General features: G+C 36.6%; 1 protein-coding gene across 6 annotated transcripts in view; it reads left to right on the plus strand.

Annotated features, from left to right (window-relative positions):
* Positions 1 to 13,643, plus strand: part of MLLT3 (MLLT3 super elongation complex subunit) — a 266,211-nt gene that overhangs the window by 214,761 nt on the left and 37,807 nt on the right. For all 6 annotated transcript variants that reach the window (XM_063455222.1, XM_063455219.1, XM_063455221.1 and 3 more), the window contains one exon: positions 10,583 to 10,658. In XM_063455222.1, the coding sequence (XP_063311292.1) occupies positions 10,583 to 10,658 (76 nt within the window). The remainder of the gene's footprint in view (positions 1 to 10,582; positions 10,659 to 13,643) is intronic.

Genomic DNA, 13,643 nt, shown 5'->3' on the forward strand with positions numbered 1-13,643 from the left:
CAAAAACTGCCTAAAAAACTGGGAGTGAACCAGAAAGAACTAGGTTTAACTTCAGTAACCTAACAAAGAGGTCATGTCAAGGCAATTGACACTCTGTAAACAGTCTCCTCTCTGATAGGTTGAGTTTAACGGCTAATTCGTGGTATGTTTGGTGTACTCACAATGTTTTGTCTGAGTGTCTGTCATTTTGTTTGTTTGGGATTGGCTGGGGCTTACATGTCTGACTAATGGAGCAGTAAGACATTCCAGCTTAGCCATGTGCTATCTTCTTGGCTATCAGTCTCCTACTAAATCCTTTAAAAGAAGACAAAGCAATTACTCTTCCATTACTCTTGTTTTGTGAGTCAATGCCCTACTTCACTGTCACAGTAAAATGATGGAGTGTGTGTGTGTGTGTGTATTATCATTATTTTATTATTTATTGCAGCACAATGGGAATGTTTCTTAATAATGAATTTTGGCAATAAATATATACACCTAGACTCAATGCTTCAGTAATCATGAGTGTAGGAAGCACAGCCCGATCATTTTGTAGAAGATGAGAATTGGCAGAGCTTGTTCAGGTACGAAGCATCATTCTACAAGAAGATGAAACAATGCAGTGAAATAACTGTGAGATATCTAGGGTCACTTTTGTTCATGATATTAGAATTTATTAACAGTCTGTGAACATGCACACTGTCCCTGAGAATTGGCTGTAGATTCTCAGTCTATTTAAGATACGTGGCTTTACCCTTTTAATGTATATTTTTATAAGATCCTAAATTCTTCTTTGTAAGGTTTAAAAACAAACAAAAGTCACCACATACCAAACAAAAGTAGACATGCACCTGACTGATACTAACATTTCTAGCTGCCATTAATTCTTAATGGAACGAAGAATGATGGGGATGGCCTCAAAGCCCGATAAAAGAGCTCAGAATTGGATTCGTAAAACAAAGAGAAGAAAAAAAAAAGTTAAATTGGGTACAGAATGGCCTATACATGTGTTGTCTGTGAGGTTATTTAATCATTTGGAGAAGCCAGGGTGTCTTTCATTGAGAGCTTGTCTGCTTGAGTTAGCTGCAGAATGTGACACCTTTTTGTCTCTCCTGCCTCCTCTATTACAACCAATGCAGCAGCAGAAGGTACGGGAAAAATCACAAATTTGAGGTTTTACTCAAAAGCAGTTTGTACTTCAAAGTATTTTTTTTTTTTTTATTATTCAAAAGCCTGACTAACCAACCCACCCCTGTTCTCATCCCTAGCCTCTCAAGTCTGAATATACTTAATGCTCTTTCTAACCAAATCCTTTATTTTTGCAATGGGAGTATGCTATCGGTACATTTATTTGAACCTTAATTGTGTTATCTCGCCAAAACCCTGCTTGTCTATTTAAATGGCATAGCACCGTTTATCTACAGTGTCCAGTAAATGTAAATCTTCTTTATTGTGAATAACTAGAGCAATGTAGTAAAAAAAAAAAGGAGCCATTTAAAAAAAAGGAAAATACAGTTGCTATGGCAACAGTCAGGAGCCACTTTTTTCCAAATTTAATGTTTCTATTTTTGTTACGCTGTTTTATATTTCTGAGGAAAGTCCTACAAGACAAAGAGAAATGCATTGACATTTCCATTTAAAACTAGTATTGTTTAAAGCTCTGCGGAAAAAACTTTTTTTCTTTTTCCCCCAAGTATCATCAGGAAATGAATGAATGTCCATTTGTGACATGGGGCGGGAAAAGTGCAATTTATCATACGAGTGAAATGTGCTCATTCATGTTTGTAAAATCATTACCACCAGCAAAACGTACACATTGGAACTGTAACAGAAATGTGCTTGTGTTAGTTTTAAGACGTGTGTTCATACATATATAGTTGCGGTACTTTCATACCCACTGCACATTACTGTGAGATTTATTCCTATTGATGTTTCTAATTTGGATCGACGTATACACTGCATGATACTAAGTTTTCAGTTGGGAGGATGACTTTATGGCCATTATGAGAGGAGGTTCTGAAAGGTGTCACATCGTGGAACAAAGTCAAAACATATTATATACGAGATGTGTTCCATTTTGGTTTCTTATCTGATTTTACGTGGGTTCTTTATTTAACATTGTTCGACTAGCCGTCTGAATAAATAGATAAATGTCATCATATTGCTATTCCTCTTGAGGGCTGTTCTTAACCTTACTTTTACATTTGCCCTTGAATCCCTACAAAGAGATCTGTTACTGAGGAGATAGACCTATTTCTGATAGAAAATACTAGTGTCCATTGCGTGGGAAATATATAAATTAAAACAATTGCATACATATTCTTTGTTCTGTTCAATCACAGGGAGTGACATAAGAAAAACATAAGAAAATACATTTGTAAGGGGAAATATTCCTAAATCACTAAAACTACTTGTTTGTGAACTGTCTGAATATGTGTAGCATTGTGTTTATGTAGTGATGTGTGTGTGTTGTAGCTTGTGTAAATACTTTGTATGAGTGAATGTGTATACAGCAGTATATACTGTATGTGTTTGGGCCAGCATGCCAGTGTTGTGTCTATGTGTAGCATTTACATTGTGTGTATACTGTGTATCAAAGTGTGTGTTTGAGTGTGTAAACAGTGTGAGTGTGCCACTGTGTATATACGGTGTCTGAGTGTGTCTGTATATAGCAATAAGTGTACCTGCAGTTGTTGCAGATCTTGTGTTCATTTCGGAGGAGTGGAACCACGCAGTGGTCAGGCACCCTCAGACTGAACAGAACGATCTCAGAGTCCAGTCGTACAATAATGCTGGCATTTGCATTGCAGGTGGCAACCCTGGGTGACCTTATCCTTTGACTTAAAGCCTAAAACAAATGTTGAGGGTGGGTGGGATGCTTGTCCCAGTAAGCTGAAGGAAGAAGAAAGGGTGCCATTGAAAACCAGGTAAAACTGCCACAGGAAGCCTGCATCAAACTTACCTGAGCTACTTTAACCTAAACGTGACCCCCTTACTTCTGCAGTGAACAGCATTGTCTAAAATGCATAGTAGTGATTTTTAAGTAGATTCCAACCATATTAACAATGTCCTATTTATCTGTTCCTAGCTGTTAGTATATTGTTCATGTTTATAAAAGCTTTTTTGTACCAAGGCACACCTCTCCTTGCGCATTATGTCTAAATGTATGTCAACAAATAAGTGAATGTTTTGTTTAACCCCTTAAGACCGCAGGGCGTTCTATGCCGTCCCTATTTTGGTGGCTCTAAACGCCGCAGGGCGGCATAGAACGTCCTCTTCTGTCCCCCTGGGCCATGTGATCGCGAGGACCTGTAATGACAGGAACTCCCCCTGCTGCCTTAAAATAAAATAAAACATGTTAAATCAGTGTAAAAAGAAATAATATATACTTAGATCATATATATATTTATTATTATATATGATCTAAGTATATATATATATATATATATATACACACATACACATAAATATACATACACTGTCTACGTGTATGTTAATATTAATATATACATAATTATATATATTAATATCAAAATACACTTACGATATTGATTAAATATATATAATTTTCATTATATATATATATTTATATATAATAAAAAATAAATATATAAATACGTTAAAAAATAAAATTAAAAAATAATAAAAAATAAATAGATAAATATATATACATGCGTAATTTCGTTCTAACTGTATTTTAAAATTAATATATATATATTGATATCAAAATACATGTAGAACGAAATAATATATATATCTATATACATAAGTATATACGTATATATCAATATATATATATATATATATATATATATATATATACCTATATATAAATAAAAATAATTAAAAAAATTATATACACATATATACATACACATATAGTAAACAAACCGATGAAGGGAGCACACTAGGTCTTCAGTTCAGTGAGGCAAAAGTATTTAATGTATTATAAAAAATATATGGGCTGTGAGTAACAAAAATCGACGTTTCGACCCTCCTGGGGTCTTTATCAAGATACACACACACACACATATATATATATATATATATATATATAAAATAATAATTCTACGTATATATTTATGTAATAATTTTACATAATTAGGTAATTTTATTAATTACAATTCGCAGGACCTGCCCGACAACCCAGGCCGAAAGTTCTAATTTTCTAGCACTATATTTAACCCTGTAACTTTCCAAGACACCATAAAACCTGTACATGGGGGGTACTTTTTTACTGTGAAGACTTCGCTGAACACAAATATTAGTGTTTCAAAACAGTAAACTGTATTACAACGACGATATCGTCAGTGACAGTGACATTTTTTGCATTTTTCACACACAAATGGCACTTACACTGACGATATAATTGTTGTGATATGTTTTACTGTTTTGAAACACTAATATTTGTGTTCAGCGAAGTCTCCTGAGAATAACAGTACCCCTCATGTAAAGGTTTTATGGGGATTTCAAAAGTTACAAAGTCAAATATAAGGCTTGCGTTTCAGTTTTTTCACATTAAAATTTGCCAGGTTGCCTTTGAGACCGTACGGTAGCCCAGGAATGAAAATTAACCCCATGATGGCATACCATATGCAATAGTAGACAACCCAGGGTATTGCAAATAGGGTTCAGTTTTTTTTAGTAGCCTCTTAGCCACAAACACTGGCCAAAATTTGTGTTTAAATTAGTTTTTTGCATTTTCAAATATTAACACTAACTTTGGCCGGTGTTTGTGACCAAGTGGCTACTAAAAAAGACTGGACATACTCCATTTGCAATACCTTGGGTTGTCTAATTTTGCAAATGGTATGCCATCATGGTGGTAATTCTTATTCCTGGGCTACCATATGGTCTCAAAGGCAACGTAACCAATCTGGCGAATTTCAATGTGAATAAACTGAAATATGTAACAAGCTATATTTGAACCCTGTAACTTGCCAAAACACCATTAAACCTGTACATAGGGGGTACTGTTTTACACGTGAGACATCGCTGAATACAAATATGTGTATGTTACTGCAGTAAAAGCAAACAGTATTTTGACATTCACAGTTAAAATGTCACATAGAACTAAAAAAAATGAAAAATTCTTATTTTCTCCCATTTTTTTAATATTGTTTTCATATTAAATTATGTTCCATACATAAATATTTGTTAGACAAAAGCCCTGTTTCCCCTGAATAAAATTACATATAATAAGTGTGGGTGCATTTAATATGAAAGAGGTGAATTACGGTTGGACAGACATATAGCGCAAATGCCAGGTTTTGTTTACGTTTTTTTTTTATCACAACTTGTACATTTGGCTGCGGTCTTAAGGGGTTAATCATTGTGGGATAGTGCATTTAGTGCTTTATAAACAGAACGATGACCAGGGGCGTTGCTAGGTTGCAAAACTAACTAGGGCTTGAGTTCATACAAAAAACTTGTGATCTCATACAAAAAATTGGTGATCGTTACATAAATGATTACATAAGTATACACGTCGAATTTAAATACATATATATGTACATATATTAAAATTCTACGTGTATGTTCAATTAATTTTTAACATAATTATGTGATTTAATTAATTAAAATTTGATTGACGTGCCTGACAACCCAGGCAGAAAGTGCAGAGAATTTAATTTGCAAGCACTATATTTAACCCTGTAACTTTCCAAGACACCATAAAACTTGTACATGAGGGGTACTGTTATACTCGGGAGACTTCGCTGAACTCAAATATTAGTGTTTTAAAATGATAAATTGAATTACAATGATGATATTTTCAGTAAAAGTGAAGTTTTTTTTGAATTTTTCACACAAGAACGGCGGTTTTACTGACGATATTATTGTTGTAATACGTTTAACTGGTTTGAAACACTTATGTTTGTGTTCAGTGAAGTCTCCCAAGTAACAGGTTTTATAGTGTTTTGGGAAGTTACATTTTATTGCAGTAAAAGCTAACAGTATTATGACATTTACAGCTTAAACGTCAGGCGGAACTACACATTTTTTTTAATTTTTTTTATCATTTTTTTTTATTTTATTCATAATAAATTATGTTTACTATATGAATAGTTAATGAGAAATTAAAGCCATTTTTCTCCTGAACAAAATGATATATAGTAAATGTGGGTGCACTTAATATGAAAGAGGTGAATTACGGTTGCGGATATAGCGCAAATTGCAGTATTTGTTTATATTTTGGTTTGATCAGAACGTGTATTGACTCCGTCCTGAAGGAGTTAATATACATTAAACATAAATAAATAATATATATATATATCTTAGGTTTCATAAATATCTTTTTTTTTTGTTTGTTTTTATTTTTGTTGTGCAGATGATTACAGTATATTAATGGTTGCCACAACAGCGTATTTCAAGGTTCAAAACAGTTTGACAGTGGCACGAGAATTCGCACAATTTTATGTTTTTTAAACATGCTTAACTAAACCGATAGGTTGATGAATTGAGATGATCAAGAGTTTCATAAATATCTTGTAGTAATAGCATCCATTTATCCAAACCGATGTAAATCACAAACAAATTTAAAAATAGAAAAAAGAAATAAAAAACACAAAAAATCCTGACCATACATTCCTAACAAAATTAACATGAATCAATTATATGTTTGATACATACATGTATACATCACACTGGCAGCCATCCGCCTTACACATCATTTTGACATTTTAAAACCTTCATACATCATTATTTTTTTACGTGATCCTTGCACATTTCTTTGTCCCATTGTCCCAGTATTTGTATTGAAGAGTTGGTTGCTGGGTGTTGGTCAAATTATGGTAGGCTAAATGTTGCAGTCAGAAATACCATAACTTATCAGTGTATTTTATTAAACATTTATTATTATTTGGGGCACAGAATTTACTTAGCCTTCTTTTGGTTGATATTTTAATTAGGATTACATAAATCAATAGGAAACCAAGAGGTTAGATGTATCTGTGCAAGTGTTTGAGCCTTGGTCACTCTTTCTGCACACAGCTATCACAAGCTTAACATTGCTTCTCCTTTTAAACCAATCCATTGTTGCTGTTTAGAATGAGCAGGCAGATTTATAGCCTCACACTGCCTTTTCTCACAATTAGAGAGATTCCTACTTTGTAATAGAATCTCTCCCCCAGATTTGCCCACCCCTCCTTTCTAGAGTACGCTAGGAATGGTTATTGGCACATGCTCTTGCCAAGTTTATGCCCAGTCTACATTATACCCTTTAAATGCTGCAGGATTCAGGGGATAAAATAATGAAAAAGGCAAAGGCTGCACGGGAAATAATGGCGGTAGGGTCTAGTTTGTCCACGTGGCATGAATGGAATCAGATAAAATGAGAAGCTCTAACTTTTTGGACTAAGTATTTGATTTTCAGGAGTAGAATATTGCAGATTACTAATTTTGCGTTGATGATATTTTAGACCACAGTTATTAAATTAAAACAATTCTCAAAGTCAGCTATGTTTTAATTATGAATTTGTTAAATTCACTTTGAATACTCAACAATTTGTGCTTTTGTGACGTACCCCGTATGTGACTGATATTGATGACGATTGCTGTGGGTCTGGCTGTGAATACATAGGAGACAAGTAAAAAATATGTAGAACATTGGTGCCCAAAAGGTAGATCTCCAGATGTTGTAGAACTACCACTACCATGATGCTTTGCATGCCTTTAAAAGTCTTTAGAATGACAAAGCATCATGGAAGCTGTAGTTCTACAACAACTGGGGATCTACTTTTTAGGGACCTTCAATGTAGAGTTATTAGGTAATGTTGATATTGTGTGCATACTTTCTAAACTCATATATATAACAAAAATGCAGATATTTATAGAAAATGTACAATGTATCACTTCCTATTGGGGAAATAAAACAAATGAGGTAGAATGTGTCTTCATTTTTTAATTCATTTTTTGAAACAAAGATTTTTTTCATGATGGTCTACCTCATGCGGGGAATTACATGTTATGTAAACGAGATATTCTAATATCCTAATGTACAGAACACTGGAATCAATATTTAAGTCTCTCAAAGGACCTTCATCAAGACAACATACTTAGCGAAATCAGAAAGTAGGAGAACGGGGAAATATGGGAACAAAGGTCATAATATGAACATCCCTGGCAGTGCAGTGTAATAGTCACCTTTGAAATGGAAACAGTCCATAATGAATTTGTGATGCTCCTATGGGACCCTCCCAAACAGCCAACAGTGACTGCAAATGCGTAGAGCTAGGTACAAACATTCCGTGCTCCATATGGGCAGATATGGCCTGCAACGGCCCTGTGCACTATGTAGGACTTTTCTCTTTTGTCACTAGAGGTGGGAAAAAATATCCAGGTGTTTACAGAATTATCTCATATGTTCGAGAACTGTTGGGACTTATAAGACAATTCTGTATCGATTAACAAAATAAATAAATAAGAGGATGGAGTGTCACCTCAGTGTGTAAACAATATTAGTCGCAATGGAAAAGAGGTTATGAAGCAGCTGATGCAACAAAGAGTAAGGCCAGCAATGTAATATCAATTAACCTATAGACTGTAAGCTCGTTTGAGCAGGGCCCTCTTCAACCTATCGTTCGTGTAAGTTTTCTTGTAATTGTCCTATTTATATTTAAATCCCCCCTCTCATAATATTGTAAAGCGCTACGGAATCTGTTGCCGCTTTATAAATGGCAATAATATTAATAATAACTGTGGCAGAAGACAGACTTATTTGTAAAAACTGACACTAAATAGACAGTGTGAACACTAAGCGGCGCCAAAGCTTCTGAATAAAACAAACGAAGAGATAAGATGTGCATTGGGAGATGATAAAAAAATTATATGTATAGCGTGCGTGCGCACACACACACACACACTCTCTCCCTCTCTCTCTCTGAAGTAAAGTTAATTTGCTTACTCTAAAGCTCACAGTACAATAGTGAAATGTGATAATACTGCATTATATTGTGAAGATCAGTTCAGCATTTTCAGCAGATTATAGAATTTGTGGCGCTGACACCGACACCTGTTCAGTGTCCTCCCAGACCACACACATAAGAAGGCGTGATACTGGTCATTAGCCACGGAAGATATGTTTTCATATAAGCGAATTGTTTATTTTACAGATCAGCACCTGCCTAAAACTGTCCTCCTCACATATTAAGCCAGATAGATTCCTTTTCTCCATATTGCCATGAATTTCATGTCCTGACCTTGCATGATCTCTACCTTAAATCCCGCTCCATGGCCTACCTTCATTTAGCTGATAATTTCTACCATAATACCAGAAATGAAAGATCCCCCATTATAATTATATATTATTTCCTTTCCTTTTTACTTTTTTCTTTTCTTTTTTTCCCCTTTCTTTCCTTTTTTTTTGTTTATTTTTTGTTTTCTTTCTCTCTTCCACTCAAGGCTATCCACTTGAACCATCATGGGATAAATATATTTCAGTATGTCACACATTTTCTATCTAGTACAGTCCTGTGGGAAAAAAGATTATATGGACGCTTTAAGCACTCTTTAAAAAAAAACAAAAAAACAATAAGGAACTGCACTCAGTCCCATCAATCTGAGCCAGGGTGCAACCAAACCAGGACCAAGCACCAGGTTCCAATGGCAATAGCATGAAATACAAAGATGGTCCAGACACTCCAAGGTTCAAAAAATGGCAATTTTATTGAAGCCCAAAGTAACACAACGTTTCGACCGACATGGTTTTTGTCAAGCTGGACAAAGACCATGTCGGTCGAAGCGTTGTTACTTTGGGTTTCAATACATTTGCATTTCTGAACCTTGGAGTGCCTTTGTATTTTACTTTAAGCACTCTTGCATCTTCAGTTAATTGTAGCAGTTATGGTGAGAAGAACATTTGACCACCATTCCCCAGTTTGTGTCAAACCTTTTTCAACCATTTTTAATAAAAATCTCTTGACTGTTTCCAGACCTTAACCCCATCCCCTCCGCTGTGGCTCAGATTATATGGACATTCTGTGTTTGGCACGGGGAATGCATTTTCGCCTGTGCTGGGCCGACGCATTATTGGGCTGGTATAGAATTTTTTTTCAGAGCTGCTTTTAGTTCCAAGAGTTACACTTCTGGCAGCATCATTAAACATCTCTATATTGCAGCATTTCAGTATGAAATGCTGCACATACAAACTTCAAATCACACAAACCATTGAATGTTGCATCATCCATTCTGATTTTAACAGAATATGATATACTATGCTCACATCATACCTCCTAGTAATTGGATCCATGGGAGCAATAGAGGAGGGGCATAGATATATAGTAGGAATAGTAGTGATTCAATGTGCAATCAAAAAAGGAGTGTGAGAATGAACAATCCAATTTAATCTGTAGCTTATTTAATGACTTGCTTGGACTGTGCTTTTTTATATTGCCTGCTGGATGGCAAAACATGAGTTCTTAGGATTGTTGGGTTTATCTATTGTGTTGACTTAACAATTTGGCTATATCATTGAAACACTTTCTTCAACATGTGAGACACGTACAGCATTGCTAGTTGAAAATCCTAAAAACTTGAAATAGTACAAGTAAACGATTGTAAAAGTTCAGAGCTATATATTTTAATTGTTTTATGCTTTATTCTACAGTCTGGTCAGCCGAGTCCCGCCAGTTCCACATCCAGCTCCAGTTCCAGCTTGGCACCACCTCATAACCACAGACAAGGTATTAAACTAATAACGAAGTGTTACTTTTGTTTCTTTGGAAGCTCAGCGTTTTCAGATATAAGTTACGTATGGTTTGCCGTTCAGATTTATAGTATGTCATTAATGGAACACTGTAGTGTTAGGAATACAAAGCTGTATTCCTAATACCATAGTGCCTCTTTGCCTCCCCTCTCCTCTGAGGAAATGAAAGGGTTAAATAGCTCTTTAACCACTTACCATATTCCTGCAATTCCATCTCAATCTCTGCCTCCGTCATCAACGCAAACCTAACGCCACATGCACATTAGGACTTCCCCCTAGAAAGGCATTGAATCAGTACTTTCTTATGGGGGTCTATGTAAAGCATGAGTTTGTCCAGTGTTGTTTCACAGAGTTAAACAGCAGGAAGCGCCTCTAGTGGCGCTCTGTTTTACATTGCAGGAATAAGGGGACAGGTACAGAGCACCCAGACCACTTCAAAGAGAAGTGTCCTTTTTAATGGTTTCACAACTGAAATAGCACATAACATGGAAAGCACCTCACAAGCTGACTGCTCACCATATTGTTATCATGACTTACTCCCTCACTTTGCTGTCTTTGCTTAGTGTATACAACCTAGAAACAGCTGAAGGTGACACGCAACCTTGCTACCCCAGGAGTTGTTACAATTACCTTAAAAAAGGTTTACACTGTGCTTTAACTTGCAGGGTTATTTACTAAAGTGATAATTCAAAGTGAATTTCCAATTTAAAGGAGCTCTATAGGATCAGGAACACAAACATCTAGCCCGCCTTGCCTCTCTAAATATAGTAAAATCTTACTTGTATTCAAGTCTGCAACTGCTGGTTTTGTCCCTGTTTGCATCAGAACGGCCTGCTGCCTGCTTACATAAGATTGGCTGAGACTGTCAAGGTGGCTGATCAGGGGCAGAGCCAGCAAACACAAGTCAAACACAGTCCTGGCCAATCAGCATCTCCTCGTAGAGATTAATTGAATCAATGCATCTCTATGAGTAAAGTTCCGTGTGTGCATGCAAAGGGTGGAGATACTGAATGGCAGTGCTGCTCACTGTGCAGCACTGCCCCAGGAAGCACGTTTAGTAGCCATCTGAACAGTGGCCAGTTGAGTTCTCACTAGGCTGTAATGTAAACACTACATTTTCTCTGAAAAGACAGTGTTTACAGGAAAAAGCCTGAAGGGAATGATTCTACTCACCAGAACAAATTCAATAAGCTGTAGTTGTTCTGGTGACTATAGTTTCTCTTTAAGGACAAAATATTTGAACTAAAAGCGTAGCTGTCCTATATCATTTTTTCCAGTTTGACTATAGTGAAGTGAGGTTTGAAATTCACTGAGAATTCTCACTTTTGTGAATAACCCTGTCAGTGTAACATCTTTATTTAACCTTACTTTTGGGAAAATGTGAGTGTCCTGGCCTAGGGCACTGAAAATGTAAGATACATTGCCAGAGACCAGCCAAGCAGACATGAACCTCTATCTATATTGCCTTTTACAGGCGATACTCGAAAAATGTGAATATTGCGCAAAAGTTCATTTATTTCAGTAATGCAACGTAAAAGGGGAAACTAATATATGAGATAGACGCATTACATGCAAAGCAAGATAGCTCAAGCCGTGATTTGTCATAAGTGCGATGATTATGGCTTACATCTCATGAAAACCCCAAATCCACAATCTCAGTAAATTAGCATATTGTGAAAATGTGCAATATTCTAGGCTCACAGTGTCCCACTCTAATCAGCTAAGTAAGCCATAACACCTGCAAAGGGTTTCTGAGCCTTTAAATGGTCTCTCAGTCTGGTTCAGTAGGAATCGCAATCATGGCAAAGACATCTGACCTGACAGTTGTGCAGAAAACCATAATTGACACCCTCCATAAGGAGGGAAAGCCTCAAAAGGTGATTGCGAAGGAAGTTGGATGTTCCCAAAGTGCTGTATCAAAGCACATTAATAGAAAGTTATGTGGAAGGAAAAGCGTGGAAGAAAAAGGTGTACAAGCAGCAGGGATGACCGCAGCCTGGAGAGCATTGTCAGGAAAAGGCCATTCAAAAGTGTTGGGAACTTTCACAAGGAGTGGACTGAGGCTGGAGTCAGTGCATCAAGAGCCACCACACACAGACGGATCCTGGACATGGTCTTCAGATGTCGTATTCCTCTTGTCAAGCCGCTCCTGAACAACAAACAACATCAGAAGCGTCTTAGGAAAGTCTTAGCTAAGGAAAAACAGACCTGGTCTGTTGCTCAGTGGTCCAAAGTCCTCTTTTATGATGATAGCAACTTTTGCATCTCATTTGGAAACAAAGGACCCAGAGTCTGGAGGAAGAATGGAGAGGCATACACTGCAAGATGCTTGAAGTCCAGTGTGAAGTTTCCACAGTCTATGTTGATTTGGGGAGCCATGTCATCTGCTGCTGTTGGTCCACTGTGCTTCATTAAGTCCAGGTCAACGCAGCCGTCAACCAGGAGATTTTGGAGTACTTCATGCTTCCTTCTGCAGATGAGCTTTATGGGGATGCTGACTTCATTTTCTAGCAGGACTTGGCACCTGCCCATACTGCCAAAATCACCAAAGCCTGGTTCAATGACCATGGGATTACTGTGCTTGATTGGCCAGCAAACTCGCCTGACCTGAACCCCATAGAGAATCTATGGGGAATTGCCAAGAGAACGATGAGAGACATGAGACCGAACAATGCAGAAGAGCTGAAGGCAGCTATTGAAGCATCCTGGCCTTCCATAACACCTCAGCAATGCCACAGGCTGATAGCTTCCATGCCACGCTGCATTGAGGCAGTAATTGCTGCAAAAGGGGCCCAAACCAAGTACTGAGTCCATATGCATGCTTATACTTTTCAGAGGTCCGATATGGTTCTATGTACACTCCTTGTTTTATTGATTGCATGTAAATATTCTAATTTACTGAGATTGTGGATTTGGGGTTTTCATGAGCTGTAAGCCATAATCATCACACTTATGACAAAGC

This window comes from Pelobates fuscus, chromosome 5, assembly GCF_036172605.1.
Source record: "Pelobates fuscus isolate aPelFus1 chromosome 5, aPelFus1.pri, whole genome shotgun sequence".
NCBI lineage: Eukaryota > Metazoa > Chordata > Amphibia > Anura > Pelobatidae > Pelobates > Pelobates fuscus.